This window comes from Barbus barbus, assembly GCF_936440315.1.
Source record: "Barbus barbus genome assembly, chromosome: 17".
NCBI lineage: Eukaryota > Metazoa > Chordata > Actinopteri > Cypriniformes > Cyprinidae > Barbus > Barbus barbus.
The window spans coordinates 2,940,734-2,959,908 of record NC_136745.1 but is presented as its reverse complement, the minus strand read 5'-3'; the positions used below and the strand labels follow the sequence as shown (position 1 = coordinate 2,959,908).

Below are 19,175 nucleotides of genomic sequence, written 5' to 3'. Positions count from 1 at the left end.
ACTTTGCTACCATCAGACAGTGATAATCATCTTAGATAGAGTTTACAACGAAATAAAATACATTTGTGACCCTGGCCCACAGAACCAGAAAGAGCTTTATTACAAGGTGTTATGAGCTTCCAGTACAGAAATACAAACATGGTGCAGACAACATATAATTAAGGTGATAAAGAACACTAATAATGAAGAGAATAGACAATAATTAAGAATAACAATAGTAATAAAGAATAAAAATATACAGAAAAGAGACATGACCATAGACAGAACTGTGAATGTGCATGTGTCCTATGTACAGATGAAGGTTTGATGAGTTATTTACAGATGTACAGTACCGGGGTGTGTTATGTGTTGTTCAGGTGGGATACGGCCTGGGGGAAAAAACTGTTCTTGTGTCTGGCCGTTCTGGTGCTCAGTGATCTGTAGCGCCGGCCAGAGGGCAACAGTACAAAGAGAGAGTGAGCTGGGTGTGAGGGGTCCAGAGTGACTTTCTTAGCCCTTTTCCTCACTCTGGAGGTGTAAAGTTCATGGAGGCTGGGCAGAGGGGCACCGATAATCCTCTCAGCAGTCCTAACTGTCCGTTGTAGTCTTCTGATGTCTGTTTTGGTAGCTGAACCAAACCAAACAGTTATAGAAGAACACGGGACAGACTCGAATGATTGCAGAGTAGAACTGTTTCAGCAGCTCCTGAGGCAGGTTGAACTTGCTAGCTGGCGGAGGAAATACAGCCTCTGCTGGGCCTTTTTCACAATAGAGTCAATGTGATTGTCCCACTTCAGGTCCTGGGAGATGGTGGTGCCCAGGAATCTGTCATAAGGGTCGATTTTATTTTAAAATTGAGAATTATGCTGAATAAATAATCTTTCTGGTTTTGTTATGATAGGACAATATTTGGCTGAGATACAACTATTTGAAAATCTGGAATCTGAGGGTGCAAAAAAATCTAAATATTGAGAAAATCATCTTTAAAGTTGTTCAAATGAAGTTCTTAGCAATGCATATTACTAATCAAAAATTAAGTTTTGATATATTTACGGTAGGAAATTTACTAAATATCATCACGGAACATGATCTTCATATCCCAATTATTTTTGTCATAAAAGAAAAATTTATAATTTTGACTCAAACAATGTATTTTTGGCTATTGATGCAAATATATACTGGTTTTGTGCTCCAGGGTCACATTTCCTTTATTTCCACAGGTATGTTCTAATTTCTTTATTTGCTTAGTATATTTATTTGTTTCTATATTGTATTTTGCGGAAATGTATGTACTTTTCTCAACAATCATGTCAGTAAAGCCTAAAACAGTCAGTGGCCGCGTGAGGCGTTTATTTTGAAAATACGAACCAATTTTCAAGCTTTTGTTTTGTCGCTGGAGACTTTTACTTTATAATCGTTCCCGAGACACGTGCTCTTCCGCATCGCTGAGCTCCACCAATAGGAAGCGGACAGGACCGTCGAGGCGCAGTGGCAGCTTCAGAAATGTTTTATAAACTGTTGATAGTTGCTTTCCTCGCTGTTTGTTTACACGGCACGCCATCAGATGGACAGAAAAAGAAGGAGGTCAGTGGATTTTAATTGTGTTTTTATTGAATGGTTTTGCTTCCTCATATACACTGAGCTCATTGGTTACTCAAATCATCTTATGCTTATGTCTCAAAACCACAAAGGATTAAATTACATATTTTTTAAAACACTATGGTCCATCTATAAATCAGTTGAAATGAATGATTGGTTTTGGTTTTGCTCAGTGTGTTATGAGCTGACACACTTGGCCCTGTATGCAAACTAAGCTAAGCTTCCTGCTCTACAGATGACCTCACTGCTCCTGAATTAATTACTACCTTAATAAACCGGCTTTTTCTTAGTGTGCATATAATATAAAGGAACGCGTGAGGCTGCCACATAAGGACTGAAGCAGTGGTAAATGTGCTGCAGTGTCTTTGAATGATGTGCGTGTGTGTGTGTGTGTGTGTTTGCAGACCCTGCTGTCAGAGAAGGTCAGTCAGATGACGGAGTGGACCAACAATCGTGCAGTGTTCCGGCTGAATGGAGAGAAGTTCAGGAGGTTGATCCGAGCCCCTCCACGGAACTACTCCGTCATCATCATGTTCACAGCGCTGCAGCCACAGAGACAGTGTGCAGTCTGCAAGTGAGAGACCTGAGGAAGAGATCCTCATCCTGCTGTCTAGCAGTGGTGTTATTAACGAAAAGAATATTAACAAGTGTTTTTGGTGATTTAAATAAATCCCAAATAACATAAAATAGACAAAGGAACTAAATGTCGTGCCTTACAGGACCACAGTGCGACACTTGTAAACATTTGTGACACTGGACCACAAAACCAGTCATAAGGGTCAATTTTTCCAAATGCATCATCTGAAAGCCGAATAAATAATCTTTCCATTGATTCATGGTTTGTTATGATCGGACAATATTTGGCTGAGATACAACTATTTGAAAATCTGGAATCTGAGGGTGCAAAAAAATCTAAATATTGAGAAAATCTCCTTTAAAGTTGTTCAAATTAAGTTCTTAGCCATGCATATTACTAATCAAAAATGAAGTTTTGATATATTTACGATAGGAAATTTACTAAATATCTTCATGGAACATGATCTTTACTTAATATCCTAATGATTTTTGGCATAAAAGAGAATTTTTGGCACTTATCATTGCTCTTTTGCTGGTTTTGATTGCTTCCTCATTTGTAAGTCGCTTTGGATAAAAGTCTCTGCTAAATGACTGACATTCACCTGTATAACTTTACATTTACATTACATGTTAGGCCTGGTTTCACAAACAGGGCTTCTCTTAAGCCAGGACTAGGCCTTAGTTTAATTAAGATATTTAAGCAACTTTTACAAAAATGCCTTCGAAGAAAACATTAAGGTGTGCATCTTAACACAGAACAATGGCACTTACATATTTTAAGATATTTTCAGTTGAGACCGCTCAAACATGCATTTTAGTCTGGGACTAGCCTAAGCCTCATCTGTGAAACCGGGGGTTAGTCATTTAGCAGATGCGTTTATCCAAAGCAAAGGAGGACAATGGAAGCAATCAAAAGAGCAATGATATGCAAGTGCTATAACGAGTCTCAGTTAGCTAACGCAGTACACGTAGCAAGGTGGTTGTTGTTTTTTGTTATATAATAAATAAAAAGAAAACAGAATAGAGCAAGCTAGTGTTAGAGGACTTTTTTGGTTTTGTTAAAATATAGCCTTATAAACAGTAACTATGCAATATAGATAAACCTACACAGCACTTTTCATAAAACGTAGACATATACTCTCCCTTGTGATGCACACTTTCTTGATATAATGCTGCTTTCACTATCAGGAAGTCAAAGCATTTCGATGAAGTGTTCATCGAGGACAAGTATTGACTGTAAGCTCCCAAACATGCTTTACAAACCAAAAATGACACTACGATAATTGAGTCTTAAGCCCACAAGACTATAACTGTACATAAAATCTGGCTTTTGAGACCGGGACATTGACTCAACGATTAACTTGTATTTGGGATGGAATTCAGTTTTTTCCATCAGTGGCAGATGAGGAGAGTGTTTGGGAAACCAAAATTAGTGAATGAATTGTTAAATATACTTGACATTTCAACAGCCCCAATATATAAAAACATATTTATGTGGAAAAAGTCATTTTGTGTGTGTTTTACTTTTGTTTTCAGACAGGCAGATGAAGAGTACCAGATCCTTGCGAACTCTTGGCGTTATTCGAGTGCATTTACTAACAAGATTTTCTTTGCAACGGTGGATTTTGATGAAGGCTCAGATGTTTTCCAGTTGGTAACTACTCGTTTGTACTCGACTCTAAAAAGGGCTCCAAATGTTGTTTTATGTTCAAATTAAAACAAATTGGGAGCAGGACTTTTATAATTTTATCCAGTTGAAGTTGATTAGATATTCATCTGCAGTGTTGGGGGTAACACATTGAGTTTTGTAATCTGATTACCTTTTTTTCAAGTAACTAGTAAAGTAATGCATTACTTTTTAATTTACTAGAAAAATATCTATAAAAGTAACATCAGTTGCAGTTTCTCCATGTATTGACTGACAGCTCTTCTGTCCTCATGTTGAGAGAAATGGTGTTGTGTGGACATATTACTGTAGTTCTAGACTAAATATGAACATGCAACTGAATATGATGCAAACCTGCAATAATTAAATGTTAAAAAGCACAAATATCCTTTATTTATTTAATCCCATTTTACTAACCAGTATATTTGCTGCTGACCTTCAATGATCTAATTCAACCATACTAATAAACAGAAATGACTTTTGATAAATACAGCATTTGTGTTCCATTGCTAAAGTAAGAGTGGTGAGCTTTCTTCTCCTGCGTCTTATTCTTCATGTAATCCAGAATGGCAGCACAGCTGAGAGGTTTGTCTGAGCTGCGGCCTTTACTCATTTCACTTTTTATGTAAAAGAAAAATATAACATTTGCGGAAAATATAGCTTTTTTTATATTAAAAACAAATAAGCAAGCACAGCCCAGCTGAGGAAAAAGTACACATTACTTTCTATAAAAAGTAACTAAGAAATGCAATTAGTTACTTTTGTTAGGGAGTAACGCAATATTGTAATGCATTACTTTTAAACGTAACTTTCCCCAAGACTGGTCGTATGCATATCTGAAAGGAGCCAATAAAATGATTCAATAGTCTACAATGATTATGTAATAGTAAGGTTGTTTCATAGGCAAAGCAAGTGTCCAGTGATTACTCAATACTTGTTTCTTTCTGTGTATGTCCTCTACAGCTCAACATGAACTCGGCTCCGACGTTCATTAACTTCCCGGCTAAAGGCAAACCCAAGCAAGCGGACACATTCGAGCTGCAGGTCCGAGGCTTTGCGGCCGAACAGCTGGCTCGATGGGTGGCCGACCGAACAGGCGTGCATGTAAGACTAGTGTAGTGCAGACACATTCAGAATCTGAGCTGAACGCTCACATGATCAGTCTTTAACATGCTGTCACGTGTCGTTCAGATCCGGGTGATCAGGCCTCCTAACTACGCCGGGCCGCTGATGCTGGGCTTGCTGCTGGCGTTCATCGGCAGTCTGGCCTACTTGCGCCGCGATAACCTGGAGTTCCTGTTCAATAAGAACGTCTGGGCTTTCTCTGCACTGGTGGGCACCTGTGTTTTATAATGCAAACATGAGATTATAATATTTCCGTTCCTCCTTCACTTGTAAAGGTTTTTAGGTCACATTTTAATTAAGGGACAAATTCTCACTGTTAAACAATCACTTTTACCACCATAAACACCTATTTTGCTGCTTATTAATAGTTGGTAAGGTAGTTAAGTTTAGGTATGGGGTGGATTAAGGGATCTAGAATATGGTCATGCGAAATAATGCAGTAATATGTGCTTTATAAGTACTAATAAACAGCCAATAAGCTAGTAATATGTATACTAATAAACAATTAGTGAGAACTGGTCATCAAAATAGTGTTACCTAATCATGTATTTTAAGTTTTAATAACTCCAGTGTGGTTTTGCTGATGAAAATAGCCACAGAAGCTGGCATGCATTTAAACAGACAAACGTGATGCAAAGATGTTTAGCATATTGTAATAAAATGGAAATTACTCTAAATAACAGAATGGAAATGGCATTGTTTGCCAGATGAAATGACAATACAATAGAAACCCTATTAATTTCCATTGTTCCTTATTTATCCATCTTAACTCTAAACAAACTAGCAACTGTATAGCAATGCATTAGCATCTATTCTGAAAACCTTAGAAAGTGCATAACACCCTACTAACATAGTGGACAATTTAGCATAGGCAAGCATTTTTAATTTCTTCAGAAAATATCTAGTTAACATGAACACCTTTCTCTCTGTCTCTCTCCATGTAGTGTTTTGTTTTGATCATGACTTCGGGTCAAATGTGGAACCACATCCGAGGACCTCCATACGCTCACAAGAACCCAAACACTGGCCAAGTGGTGAGTTAGACCACCAGTAGCTGATGATACACAGGGCAACTTTTTTTTGAGCAGTGTTGATCGGACACTTTCCCGCTGAGAATGTGTAACAAATGTCTATCTGGATACTTTAGATCGGCCGTGGGCCCTGTGCTCACCTGGTTTTCCTCACAACATTGCTCAAAAAGTTGCCCGTGTATCATCAGCTGTATATTTCTTGTTCGGTTTTATACTTTAAAGACCCCGTGAAACCGCTTGACAATCCCAGTTTTCTTTGCTGTGCTGAGAATTGTTTGTCAGTTTTTTTTTTTATCATTCTAGAGAGCATTTGATTGGACACACATTGAGTCATGAGCATTTTTGGTCCAGTTTCTTGGAAAAGATAGACTGTAAATCTTAAATGTGTTTATTTTATGAAAGTTGATTTTGTAAACTTGCATTACACTAACATCCTAAAATCCACCAAACTCTTCAGTTTCTCGAGGTCTTTAAATGGGTTATGGGATGCCTTTTTTTATTCTTGCAATGTTCCTTGAGTTTAACCTGTAAGGTTAATGTGTTTTTTGCTGTCAAACATCTGCACATTTTCCACTCTCATTCAGACTGTCTATCAGAAAAACGCCCTGTTTTGGTGTTTTGTCAGGCTTGTCAATAAGTGGCCACTGTTATGATTGAATAATGCCACTGCATCACATCACTATGCTGAAAATGAGATTTTGCATGTCTTGATCCCTTTAAGTTTCAATGACGGCCCTAAGTAACATATCTTTCTCATTTCAGAATTACATCCACGGGAGCAGTCAGGCTCAGTTTGTGGCAGAGACTCACATTGTGCTTCTCTTCAGTATCCTTCGCTGCACTCAGATCAGTTACACTGCATAATTGCAATAAAGTATTCATTTCTCTTAAAACAACAAATAAAGTACCTGTACACTACTGTATATGAACCCATGGATATGTTGTGATTGGCTGTGGTTTTATGTCTAGTTAGGACACGTCATGTCAGTCGCGATCGTGTTCCTGAACTCTGCTTCAGATGCTGCGGTCACTTTAGGAATGGTGCTGCTTCACGAGGCTGCGACCTCTGACCTGGACATCGGGAAGAGGAAACGTATGCAGTCATCAGCCTGTGCTCTTTATGAACGCTTGATGGATCAGAACAGGGTTAATTGTTGTCTTGTTTCTCTGCAGTCATGTGTGTAGCAGGAATCGGGCTGGTGGTGCTGTTCTTCAGTTGGCTGCTCTCCATCTTTAGGGCCAAATATCACGGATATCCTTACAGGTGAGATCATTAGACAGCCGCCTAATAAATGTCTGGAAATATCAATGCAAAGGTCAGGGAGCCCTAATGAAAATACTTCTGTAATGCATTTTTATTCTATAATTTGAGTAAAATGAGTTTGAGAATCGCTTGGTATTTGCTTTTAAGCGTATTAGAATGATTTCCGAAGGATCGCGTGACATTGAAGAATGAAGTCATGATGCTGATGAAAATTTAGCATTGCATCACAGAAATAAATGGTATCTTAAAGTATATTAAAATAGAAAAGCAATGTCTTAAATTGCAGTAATATTTCACAGTCTCTTCTGCATTTTCTAACAAATAAATAAATGTACGTGTGTGGATTTATTCATACAAATGACTTAATGACATAAATGCCTTTTCTTTTTGTGCAGCTTCTTGTTTGGTTAAATGAAGACCCTCGGAGGAACCGTGGCAAATATTAATGCACAAAGTGCCTTAATGTTTAAAATGAGAGATTGATTTGGTAAAGTTCTGCTTGAAGCCTGTATGTGCCTTTTTGCTTTTTTCTTTGATATATTACAGATTACATTTTAAAGGTTTCAATGAAAGTTTGTTAAATTGATTCGTTTTCTCTCCCTGAGTGGTCTAGTGTAAGGAAAGGTGTGGGTTACGTGTGAAGACTGAGGCGGATACACTGTATGGCATCACTTGAGAATATAGCTAATCAAATGTACAGTTTTATATTGAATTTGGTTCGGTTAAAATGCATAGATTTGGAAGATGCACAAAAGCAAGCAAGGTGTTTTCAATTCTACCTCATAAATGTGCATATCGAGTGTCCAAAGTCAAGTCGGAGTCGGTGTAGCTTCTGAGGTATGAGATTGAGTTTCAGTGGGAGATGGGAGGAAAGCTCAGGGTGGATGGAAGTGTCCTGAATGTGGGCTGTTTGCTGTTGTCCTGCCTCAGGGGATGATTTCTGCCATTAAAAGTGCCTTGATTGCTTGTTACATTGTATTTCTTTTGAATGCTCTTCCAGTTCAATCTTCTCATTCTGCTCCGAGTCAGTCAGCTGGACCATTCAAAGTGATACATACACTGTCAAAAGTGATAAGTTGACTTAACTTAAATAATAATAAAAAAATAAGTTTTGAATTGTGAAGTTTTATTATTATTGATTTAATAATTTCAAGGCAGTGGGTTTCCTCAATTTTTTTTGTCAGCTTATCACTTTTTGCAGTGTATGTGTCACTTTGAAGGGTTCAGTTTACTTTATAATATTAAGTCAGTAGGTTTCCTCAATTTTTTTTTTTTAAGTCAAGTCCACTTTTTTTACAGTGTACAATAATATTAGGTGCAGAAAGTAATTATTGGTTCATGGCATTGTTTGGAGCATTGCATCATGCTACCTACTAATTTTGTAGTATTTCTATATCTACTATACTATTCTTTCTTTATTAATTTTGTGCAGTGCACAATCTCTGAGAGCTGGTACATGCCACACGGCCAGCATAGCTCGGTGGAAAACTCCCACAATGCAATGGTCTCAACTTTATCTTCCATTTCTGGTGTGACTTGTAAGCTTGTTATAGGCTCATTGTTTGATCAGACTGCTGAAGTTAGAGGTTGAAACAAAAAAAACTTAATAAATGGGATTGGCTTGAGAGAATTCAACCAATAGTGTGAGTTTGGGCTGGGGCTACCGGTTTAACTCTCCAATAGATGAGAGGGGGTGGGTGTTTGAAAAGCGTAATTGCATAAACAAAAGCAGAATTAAACTTGCATTACACTTCAGATTTGTATGTATGCTCTTGTGTAGTGTTTACTGTTTGGCATTGTAGTGGCACTCAATTTCTAGCTCATCTTCTGATCGTCCCATGTGATTCTACAACCAATCTCTGGATTTGCAAAAATGCATTCAATGTAAATGTTTGAAAATCGTGTTTTCATTGTCTGTCCAGTAGGAGACAGCGCTGTCTCTCTGAACGTCAATATTGAATAACACTTAAGAAACGACATAGCAAAAGCCCTTTCTGAATTATTATTTTATTTCACCAACCATAATTCCTGATGTAACGTCAACCAAGTTAATTTAGGTTTAACATAAAAAAACAGATGTAAATAGGATGCCAAATTCAATATACTACTTTATTGAAAATAATATGAGCTAAACGTATGTTTTATTTAGTAATCGTGATTTTGCATTCAAAGACATCCCCAATCTTTCCTTGTTTGTGTCTTCTGTCAGAGCTGGTCAGTGGAAGTAAATGACTGGGATTACACAACCAGAACAATGCTTTCTCATTGTGTTGTCCTCTTTGATTTGCATGTCTTAACAGGTGCTCTCAGGTAATTTGCCGCTGCAAATCCATATGTTCTGGTTTAGATGTCAAAGAGCCAATCAGGCCAGACGTTGTCTTTAACTCCATATAAGGACAACCTTGAGTGCTCTCGGTAGTGAGCAGCGGGTGCTTCCCGTGCTGAAGGCACACATTGTTCCTCACAGGGACGCTGGCCGGGCTCCTCACACCACACAAATAACCACCGTCGTGTGATGTTTACACACCAAAATACAGATGTAGCCTCAATATAGAGGCTTTCTATGGAAGCCCCGAGAATATTATTTTATTTTTATTATTATTTATATATCTATACAGAAGAAAAAGATCAAATAAATGATTTTGAAGCTGACGCCAGTTTCATTCACAAGTAGAGCTGGGTAGTAACTAATTACATGTAAGCTGGATCATGTAATCAAAAATAAAGTACTTGTAACTAGATTAAATTTTAAAATACTCATACATGTTAATCACAAAGTAGCAATAAATTATTCATAATTTATTGATTCTCCTTAATTCCTCTTTTCATCTGTTAAATGTTTCTTTCTAAAATAGTATACATACACTCAGAAAGTCGTCCAGTTTTGTGGACATTGACACAGAGATCAGTCACTAGTCCGGTGGATATAATTACACAGAAAATTGAGAGGCCAAACGGCATTTGACCACTGGATTTATGAAAAATCATCTGTTTTAAGAAGTGTTTCGACATTGCATTGCAACTACTGATGAACACATTCATTTTTATTTGAATTATCATGCACTCATTGGGTTATTTAACCATGCGTTTTTATGTCTTTCAAAAACTTTAAAATGCCCAAATTGTTCTTTCATATTTACATGTAATGCAGGCAGTGTCCCTGTAGCACCTTAAGTACCCATGAGATTTTTTATATTTTAATGATTATCACATTTGCGTGCTCAAGGTTCTCTGATGTTGGTGAATGGTCACATGACATGCAGGTAAACAAATATTTCATTTTTTAGTAAATGTTTATGGTCATTTTTTGTAATTTTGATTGGTTATTTTTAAATTATTTTAATTTGACAATTTCTATGATGTTATTAATCATTTGCTTTTCATTGAATTTTCAACCCCACCATTAAATTTAAACCACAGTTTAGAAAACCTTGACATAATGCAAAGTTTAATGCACTTCATGTTGTTAATTACAACCACTGAATATAAATCTAATAACATTTTAGGGAAGTCTTTTCTAATCTAATGGAAAAAAATATATATTTTCTGACACTTAATTCAATTCAAGTTTATTTGTATAGCGTTTTTACGATACAAATCGTTGCAAAGCAGCTCTACAGGAATTTAAGTTTCCACAATATATTTATATATTGCAGAACCTTAATATATTTAACTTATGGCAAAATTAGGTAATTCTGTATGTTGTCTGAGCATTGGTGTCCTCTGAGGGGTTGGCATCATCTTTCTCAGGTGTTCGGTCATCTCAGATCATTTAAGGGTTGGATCCAGACTGAAATTTAATATTAAAGACAAGATAAATGGAAACCAATTCCTAATTCATTGCAAAACTTTCCTTCTTTAGTGAATTTGTTTTATTTTAAGGTAGTTTGGGTGTTGTTACTGAAAATCAAGGGGGAAATATGTAGAATATAGTAATATACTGTATAGAGGTTTGCATGTCCAAATGACCAAAGGTCGAGGCTGTACAGCACTCTCCTGCTTTGTGAAACAAGCCCTCAGGGTTTGGGGCGGCGTTAAAATTCTTGCCTGCATTGTTGAGATGTGCAGAAAAACCCTTTTTAAGGTAACATTTTCTGAGAGCTCTTCCTGTATGACATAATCTCTTCCGGCCTTTCCTTTAGTCACGAATGAAATGTCTTGTTTGGTGCTTGCTCGGAAGCCAGCGAATCGTGCCAGCACATTTTTGAGGAAGGAAAATATTGTGCAAACGCTTTTAGCAGGTTTGTGTACAAAACTGGAGTCAAACTGCTAGCAGGAGAATTCATCAATCCCACTGTACACCGGATAACCCACACAAACCGCACACATGAAATACAGCAAATAACATACTCGGGCAACTCCAGCATAATTAAAGTCATATGATATCCTGAAAATCAGGTCTTGCTGTGAACACTCCCCCTTCAGGACACCTGTCAAATGAGGGAGGAGGCACGCGGGACACTGGGTATAAAAGACATATGATTTAAAATAAAAACAGGTCCTGCTCAGTTTGAATGAAACGCAGCGTCACACCCTCGCCTCCCTATCTCTGTTTTGAGTTGTCTTGGTGTCTACAGGCGTCTGTGCATATTGTTGTAAAACCCTGCCATGTGTCTCAATACACTTTTAGTTTTGTGGCTGACAGAGACTGTTCTTTTTTTAATGATCCACGACCTAACTGGGTGGGTCAAAAGACATAACAGCTTACCACAGTTTATAAGTCTTTTCAAAGACCACAAAACCAAACCCCTTTTGATCCTTTCTTCAAGTTCAAGTTCAAGTTGAGCTTTATTGTCATTCCGTTACATGTGAGGACATACAGTGGAACGAAATGTCGTGTCTCGCAGGACCACGGTGCTACATAAATACAGACATACAACTATGAAGTAAAAAACACTATAAACCTATACACTACTAACCTACTGACAGATTTTAACTATAAGTATACTATATATAAGTATTTATCAAACTAAAAGAATAAAGGATAAAAAATACAAACTATACGAATGCTTCACATAAATATTACCCTATACAAACTAAAAAATAGAAGATAAAAAATACAGACTATACGAATGCTTCACAAATACTGTACGTGTGCAAAGAGAGACATTTGAGTCAGCAGCAGGTTGGGGAACAGTGCAGGATGATTTGTAGTGCATGAGCATGTAAACATACATATATTGCTGAGTCTTTTGTGAGATTGTGCACACGCAGCAGTGTGTGTAAGTGTCCATAGTGCACATAGTGTAAAGTGTAAGTGTCCATAGTGTAAAGTGTCCATAGTGCACATAGTGTAAAGTGTCCATAGTGTAAAGTGTCCATAGTGCACATAGAGGAGAGTGTGTTACTACAGGTGGTTTGTACAGGCCCACTCACATGTGTGTAGCACACTTTGAATTGCACAAAAAAAAAAAAAAAATTTAAGTTCCATACAGTTTTTCTTTGGTGTGGGGGGTGGTCTATGTTTCAGGACGTAGGGGTTTGCATTGGGTTTCAGAGGGGGGCGGGGTGGTTTGAGTTCAGGGCTCTCACAGCCTGAGGGAAAAAGCTGTTGAGCAGTCTGGCGGAGCGGGCTCTGATGCTCCGGTACCGTCTTCCTGATGGTAGGAGCTGGAAGAGACTGTGGGAGGGATGGGTGGAGTCCTTCACGATGCTGTTGGTTTTGCTGGAGCATCGTGTAAGGAAGATGTCCAGGATGGAGGGGAGAGGGGCACCGATGATCTTTGCAGCTGTGTTCACTGTCCGCTGGAGGGTCTTGCGGTCAGCAGCACTGCAGTTCCCGTACCAGACAGTGATGCAGCTGGTCAGCACACTCTCAATGGTGCCTCTGTAGAATGTGGTGAGGATGGGTGGAGGGAGACTTGGTCTTTTCAGCCGGCGGAGAAAGTGTAGGCGCTGTTGTGCCTTTTTGGAGAGTGACATGGTGTTGGTGGTCCAGGTGAGATCCTCTGTGATGTGCACCCCCAGGAATTTAGTGCTGCTGACTCTCTCCACAGTCGAGCTGTCGATGGTCAGTGGGGGGTGGTCAACGGAGTTTCTTCTGAAGTCCATCACAACCTCCTTTGTCTTCTCCACATTGAGGGACAGATTGTTAGTGCCACACCATTCAGCCAGCTGTGCCACTTCCTCTCTGTAGTGCGTTTCATCATTGTTGCTGATGAGACCTACCACTGTTGTGTCATCAGCAAACTTGATGATGTGGTTGGAGCTGAACTTGGCAGTGCAGTCGTGGGTCAGCAGTGTGAAGAGCAGCGGGCTGAGCACACAGCCTTGTGGGGCACCTGTGCTCAGTGTTGTAGTGCTCGAGGTGTTGTTGCCGACACGGACTGACTGAGGTCTTCCAGTTAGAAAGTCCAGGATCCAGTTACAAAGGGAATTGTTAAGGCCCAGCAGGTTTAGCTTATTTATGAGCTGTTGTGGGATTATTGTGTTGAATGCCGAGCTGAAGTCAATGAACAGCATTCTAACATAGGAGTCTTTATTTTCTAGGTGGGTGAGAGCCAGGTGGAGGGTGGAGGAAATTGCATCGTCCGTAGAGCGGTTTGGACGGTATGCAAACTGGAGCGGGTCGAGTGTGTTGGGGAGGCTGGTTTTGATGTTATGCATGACTAGCCTCTCAAAGCACTTCATCATGATTGGAGTCAGTGCTATGGGACGGTAGTCATTGAGACAGGACACAGGTGATTTCTTTGGTACCGGTATGATTGTTGTGGATTTGAGACATGTGGGGACGACTGCCTGCCTCAGCGAGGTGTTGAAGATATCTGTTAGGACATCTGTCAGCTGTGCAGCACAGTCTCTCAGAACACGGCCAGGTATGTTGTCAGGACCCGCAGCCTTGCGTGGGTTAATCCTAGATAGGGTCTTCCTTACGTCGGCTGGAGACAGACAGAGCGCCCGGTCGTTGGGAGGTGTGGGCAGTTTTTGTGCAGGTGTGTCATTCTGCATTTCAAACCGTGAATAAAAGTGGTTGAGTGCATCGGGGAGGGATGTGTCCTCATCACAGGCCTGTGGCGGGGGCTTGTAGTCAGTGATGGTCTGAATGGCTTGCCACAGGCTCCGTGTGTCTCTGCTGTCTGTGAAGTGGTTGTTGATTTTTTGGGCATATGACCGTTTTGCTTTTTTGATGCCACAGGATAGATTGGCTCTTGCTGTTTCTTGTTAGATCGGCTTCATGTTACCCATCTTGAGAGTCTAAGTAAATGAGATTTAACTGAATGAGGAACTACACCCTGATCAGGCATGTCAGTTTTGTAGTAAGATGTCAATCAAGTCTGCCTTTCCTCAAAGAAACAATACACCTCTCAGGTGTAAAAGCCTCTAGCAAGTGTGGGATTTTTGTCTTTCTTCCGGAAGGAAAGTTTCTATTTGTGGGAAAGTATGAACATTTGTGAATATCAGTGCATTAGATGGTATAATTAGGGCTACTGACTGATGCCAAATGAAATTCTGAATAATTAATTAAATATATCTAATAATGGTGTGAATATACTGTTTTCTTACCATTAAACATAAGCACCACTCACAACAACCCATTTTTCAGTGAAGTTTGACAATCCGACACTCTAAAAACAGTTTTTAGTCTGATTTTAATTTAAAGCATAATGAATGATAGAGTGTGATTGTTGTTTGATGGTTTTGCTGTTTTTATATCTCAGTTCAAGTAATACAAAGTTCTGTCATGAAACTCACAATTCTGACTCAGTCTGATATAATCACATCATTTGTCACACGGCGCAGCTGATTGGTTTCTATTTGCATAAGCGGCCAATGAGCTTGCTGCAAAGCATTCAAATGCTTGCTGTAGCAGTTTCAGCATGCTTTCAAAGCCCTTCACCTTCCCCAGCTCCACCTGTATAGATCTGCTATGAGGTAGTTTCATGAATGTTATTTATGGGGGTTATTGTATATGTTATATATGCAGCAGCAGTATTTCCTACATGCTCACAGCAGCATGTCTGTGGATGTATTGGCAGTAACAAGTCTACACACTTGCTTTGCCACAGCAGTGTAGCAGATCTATTCTATGGAAGCATATGCGTAGCAAAATTCTATTTGAAATGTAATATGCAAAATGGCAATGCAATATGTAAAATGGCAATGTATTTCTGTATTTAAATTTAAAATTTCCCATACATATGTGCAACATTTAGTGCAAAATGAAAATTAAATTATATAATTTAAATTTGCCATTTTCTACACTAGTTTTAATATGCAAATTAAAAACATATTTTAAATTTGTATAAGTTGCAAAATTAAAATGAAAATATATTACCCAAATTGATAAGATATGTTTAACATGTCCAAACAATGTCTGAGAGAGGACAAAATAATTTGTCCTCTCTCAGACAAATATCAATGATGTTGTGGTCAATAAAACAAAATGCATTTGAATTCTGATTACAAATCGCTCAAAAGTCAGAAAATTCCTGTTTATTTTTACATCTGTCAATCTGAGGCGTTGCTATGGGTTGTGTGCGTTTTGCTTGTCTGACTGATATGTCTGTTCAGAAACCACAGGCTCTCGAGCCATATATGGTTCTTTCAGACGGAAGGGAAAAAATAAACCAAAGAATATTTTCAACTTTTTTTCATCAATAATCAAATCTAGTGTGTCGATTTAATCAAAAATCCATATATTATATATTTTAGAATATTACATAATTCATCAATGCCGTTTGTCATGTATAATACACCAACCCGTAGCTGGGGTTTGCGAGGCCCCCCGGTGCAGGTTGTACCAGTGGGCCCTGTTTGAAATTATTTAATTTGTATGTTTGTTATATTTATTTATTTGTGCTATTTACACAATGTTTAAGTTTTTTCAAGTTTGTAGGTGTCCAGGTACAGAAACCGAATAATCAAATGTAAAATAGCACTGCATAGTCTTCATAGTAAAAATGAAATATCAAACCAAAATTTATTCAGACATCTTCAACATTACTCACATTAATACAGTTTATTTGCTATAGTTTAGAAAATGCTAATAAAATATGACAAGAACTCCGAGTTAAACTGTGTGAGAACAAATTAATCTTGATAATGTCAGATAACTTTGATAGAAAGATATGTAATGGATTACAATCAAATAAAACTGTTAGTATGACAATATTTACACAACTATCAATACTTTGTTGACCAATTACCAAGCAATGCTTCATTTTGTTCAGTCTGTGGTGTAAAAAGGTCGCTTTAGCAATTAAAGAAAAAACACTTTTTTATCAATTTTACTGGTAGTCCACTGTATAAAGAATTTTTGGATAAAATATGTCACAGTTTAGTTTATTTTGCTATACTCACTTACATAAATGAACTATATGCTAGTGTCATGCACCCACTAAAAAAAAAAAAAAAAAATATATATCTGGTGTCTGAATAATTTTTGGTTTGACTGTGGATTAATTATTGTTAAAACTACAAAGTAATTTGGGTACTGATATATGTTTTACTCCGACCCATTTTTTCATGAATGACTTTTGGGACTTCACCTTGTCAGTCCATCTCACAGCAAAAAAATTGCTAGTCAACCATTGGAATCCTCCTCACATAATGGACAGACGAACCTGGACCGTGTATCTGTTAGACATTATCACCGAACCCCCAACTGCTCCCCGGGCGCCGCAGCATAAATGGCTGCCCACTGTGTTCACTGCTGTGTGTGTTTGTGTGTTCACTGCTGTGTGTGTTCACTGCTGTGTGTGTGCACGTTTAGATGGGTTAAATGCAGAGCACGAATTCCGAGAATGGGTCACTATACTTGGCTGTATGTCACTTCACTTCATTTTATAAATCAAATTACATCACTGAGAAAATAGATGCTGAATGACTACAAAAGCGCTGCACAAAACAAAAGTCGCAATAATGGTAATCTGTAGGCTATTCAATTCACTTATGTTTATGCATGATATCCTACACCGTTTACTATTTCATGAAACTCTCATAGTTAATTAAGCCCAAGTGCCAACTACAGGCCTATTATGTGAAGTGTAGGCTGGCGAAATGGTGACTTGAAAGGACTTTATTATATTCCCATTTTTGATAATTATGCAGCATTATGAAAGTGTCTTATATGCTCATCAAACCTGCATTTATTTGATCAAAAATACAGAAAAACTGTAAAATTGTGAAATATTACAATTTAAAAGAATGTTTTTCTATTTTAATATACTTTAAATTTTATACTTTATCATTTATTTCTGTGATTCAAGCTGAATTTTCAGCATCATTACTCCAGTCTTCAATGCATGATCCTTCAGAAATTATTCTAATATGCTGATGTATTATCAATGATGGAAACAGTTGTGCTGCTTAATTTTTTGCTTTTTTATTTTTATTTTATTTTATTTATTTTGGAACCAGTGATACTTTTTTGGGGTTCATTGATAAATAAAAATGAAAAAGATTCAAAATAGAAAATTCAAAATTTTCTAACTATCACTGTTTCTATCAATTTAACAAATCAAAAACAAATTTTTATTTATTTTTTTATTTTTTTCACATTGCTCCTTTTTTTTTTACATTTGAGCCCCTGCCCCTGAGGAACTCTCTGCACGTCCCTGTTCAGATGCCATGGAACACGCGCTATTTTACCGATTAAAAATAAAAGAGTATTAAAATATAAAGTAAGGTAGTAAATAAGTGTAGAATAGCACTGTCTGTTTGGTTATGTGCATCAATCCGAGTGTAAACGGTGAGAGATGTTGAGGCAGGTGGAAAGCGTTTGGTTAATGGTGAATATTGACCTGTCATGGTTCGTAATGCATTTTTAAATCCACAATGACTTAAACTATATTCATCGCGGGGTATTTAATGAAAATGCAATTGAAACGTCATATATGTAAGTGTCAATGCAATTAAGAAAAATAAAAGACATTTAAATCATTTTGCTACCCTTTTGCTGCACCTTTGGCTCAGAATGCATTTTGAAACTGTGGCAAGCTTTATGCGTGGGCTAGAGCTCTTATTAGGCTATGTAGGCAATTAAAGGCTCATTATAATGATTTATTAATAAATGTGATCCTTAATCGAGGGCAGCCCTACTTTTAAGTCATTTGGACTGACTTGAGTGTGAGTAAATGATGACGAAGCGATGATTTTCTTGGTTCAGGTGTGTATCAAGTACCTGTGGAGGCGTGGGTGTGGAGCCGCTTCGACCTCCTGACATGATCTCTTCTGTGATGTCACGTCCTCCCTGATTAGGGTCTCTGATCCGGATCTAGAGAGACATTTAGCACACGTAACAGAAGAAATGAGAACATGGCTGAGAGAGAGAGAGAGACTTTAACATGCAGCACAAGGAAAAGACTAAAGCACAAATAAGTCACGATATATACAAGAGACAAACAACAGTGAGTGATTTAACCCAAGAAGCATTTCTCAGTGCTGTGAGACAAAATAAGCTACGAATGCCCCTGACACACACACACACTCACACACACACACACACACACACACACACACACACACAGCGCAGCACCTTATAAAGAAGTAAATGCACAACCGCCTGGAAACTTTCCGCACAAATTCAATTATCCCTCAGTCTCACGATGAAAATGCAATCCCAAGTGTGCTACCCCTAAGTCTAAATGCATTTAGGAAAAATAGCATTTAAATGATAATTTTGCTACAGTTTTTTGCTTGGACATGTTAAATACAGGTGCTGGTCATAAAATTAGAATATCATGAAAAAGTTGATTTATTTCAGTAATACCATTCAAAAAGTGAAACTTGTATATTAGATTCATTCATTACACACAGACTGATATATTTCAAATGTTTATTTCCTTTAATTTTGATGATTATAACTGACAACTAATGAAAGTCTCAAATTCAGTATCTCAGAAAATTAGAATATCAATTAAGACCAATGCAAAAAACATGATTTTTAGAAATGTTGGCCAACTGAAAAGTATGAACATGAAAAGTATGAGCATGT

At 37.8% G+C, this 19,175-nt stretch overlaps 1 protein-coding gene across 1 annotated transcript; it reads left to right on the top strand.

Moving 5' to 3' along the window:
- Positions 1-1,389: 1,389 nt before the first annotated feature.
- Positions 1,390-9,500, top strand: LOC306883298 (dolichyl-diphosphooligosaccharide--protein glycosyltransferase subunit MAGT1-like). Its single transcript, XM_079438464.1, has 10 exons — positions 1,390-1,563; positions 1,983-2,152; positions 3,691-3,808; positions 4,784-4,924; positions 5,012-5,152; positions 5,890-5,979; positions 6,739-6,802; positions 6,995-7,069; positions 7,150-7,240; positions 7,636-9,500. The coding sequence occupies exons 1-10, from the start codon at positions 1,483-1,485 to the stop codon at positions 7,649-7,651; spliced, it is 987 nt and encodes a 328-aa protein (XP_079294590.1). The 5' UTR covers positions 1,390-1,482; the 3' UTR covers positions 7,652-9,500.
- Positions 9,501-19,175: the final 9,675 nt, after the last annotated feature.

Excerpts from the sequence above, each read along its gene's own strand:
- LOC306883298 (XM_079438464.1), top strand. The coding sequence starts at position 1,483 with ATGTTTTATAAACTGTTGATAGTTGCTTTCCTCGCTGTTTGTTTACAC. Across the intron at positions 3,809-4,783 it reads GCTCAGATGTTTTCCAGTTG|CTCAACATGAACTCGGCTCC; the intron begins GTAACTACTCGT and ends TGTCCTCTACAG. Across the intron at positions 5,980-6,738 it reads ACCCAAACACTGGCCAAGTG|AATTACATCCACGGGAGCAG; the intron begins GTGAGTTAGACC and ends TTCTCATTTCAG.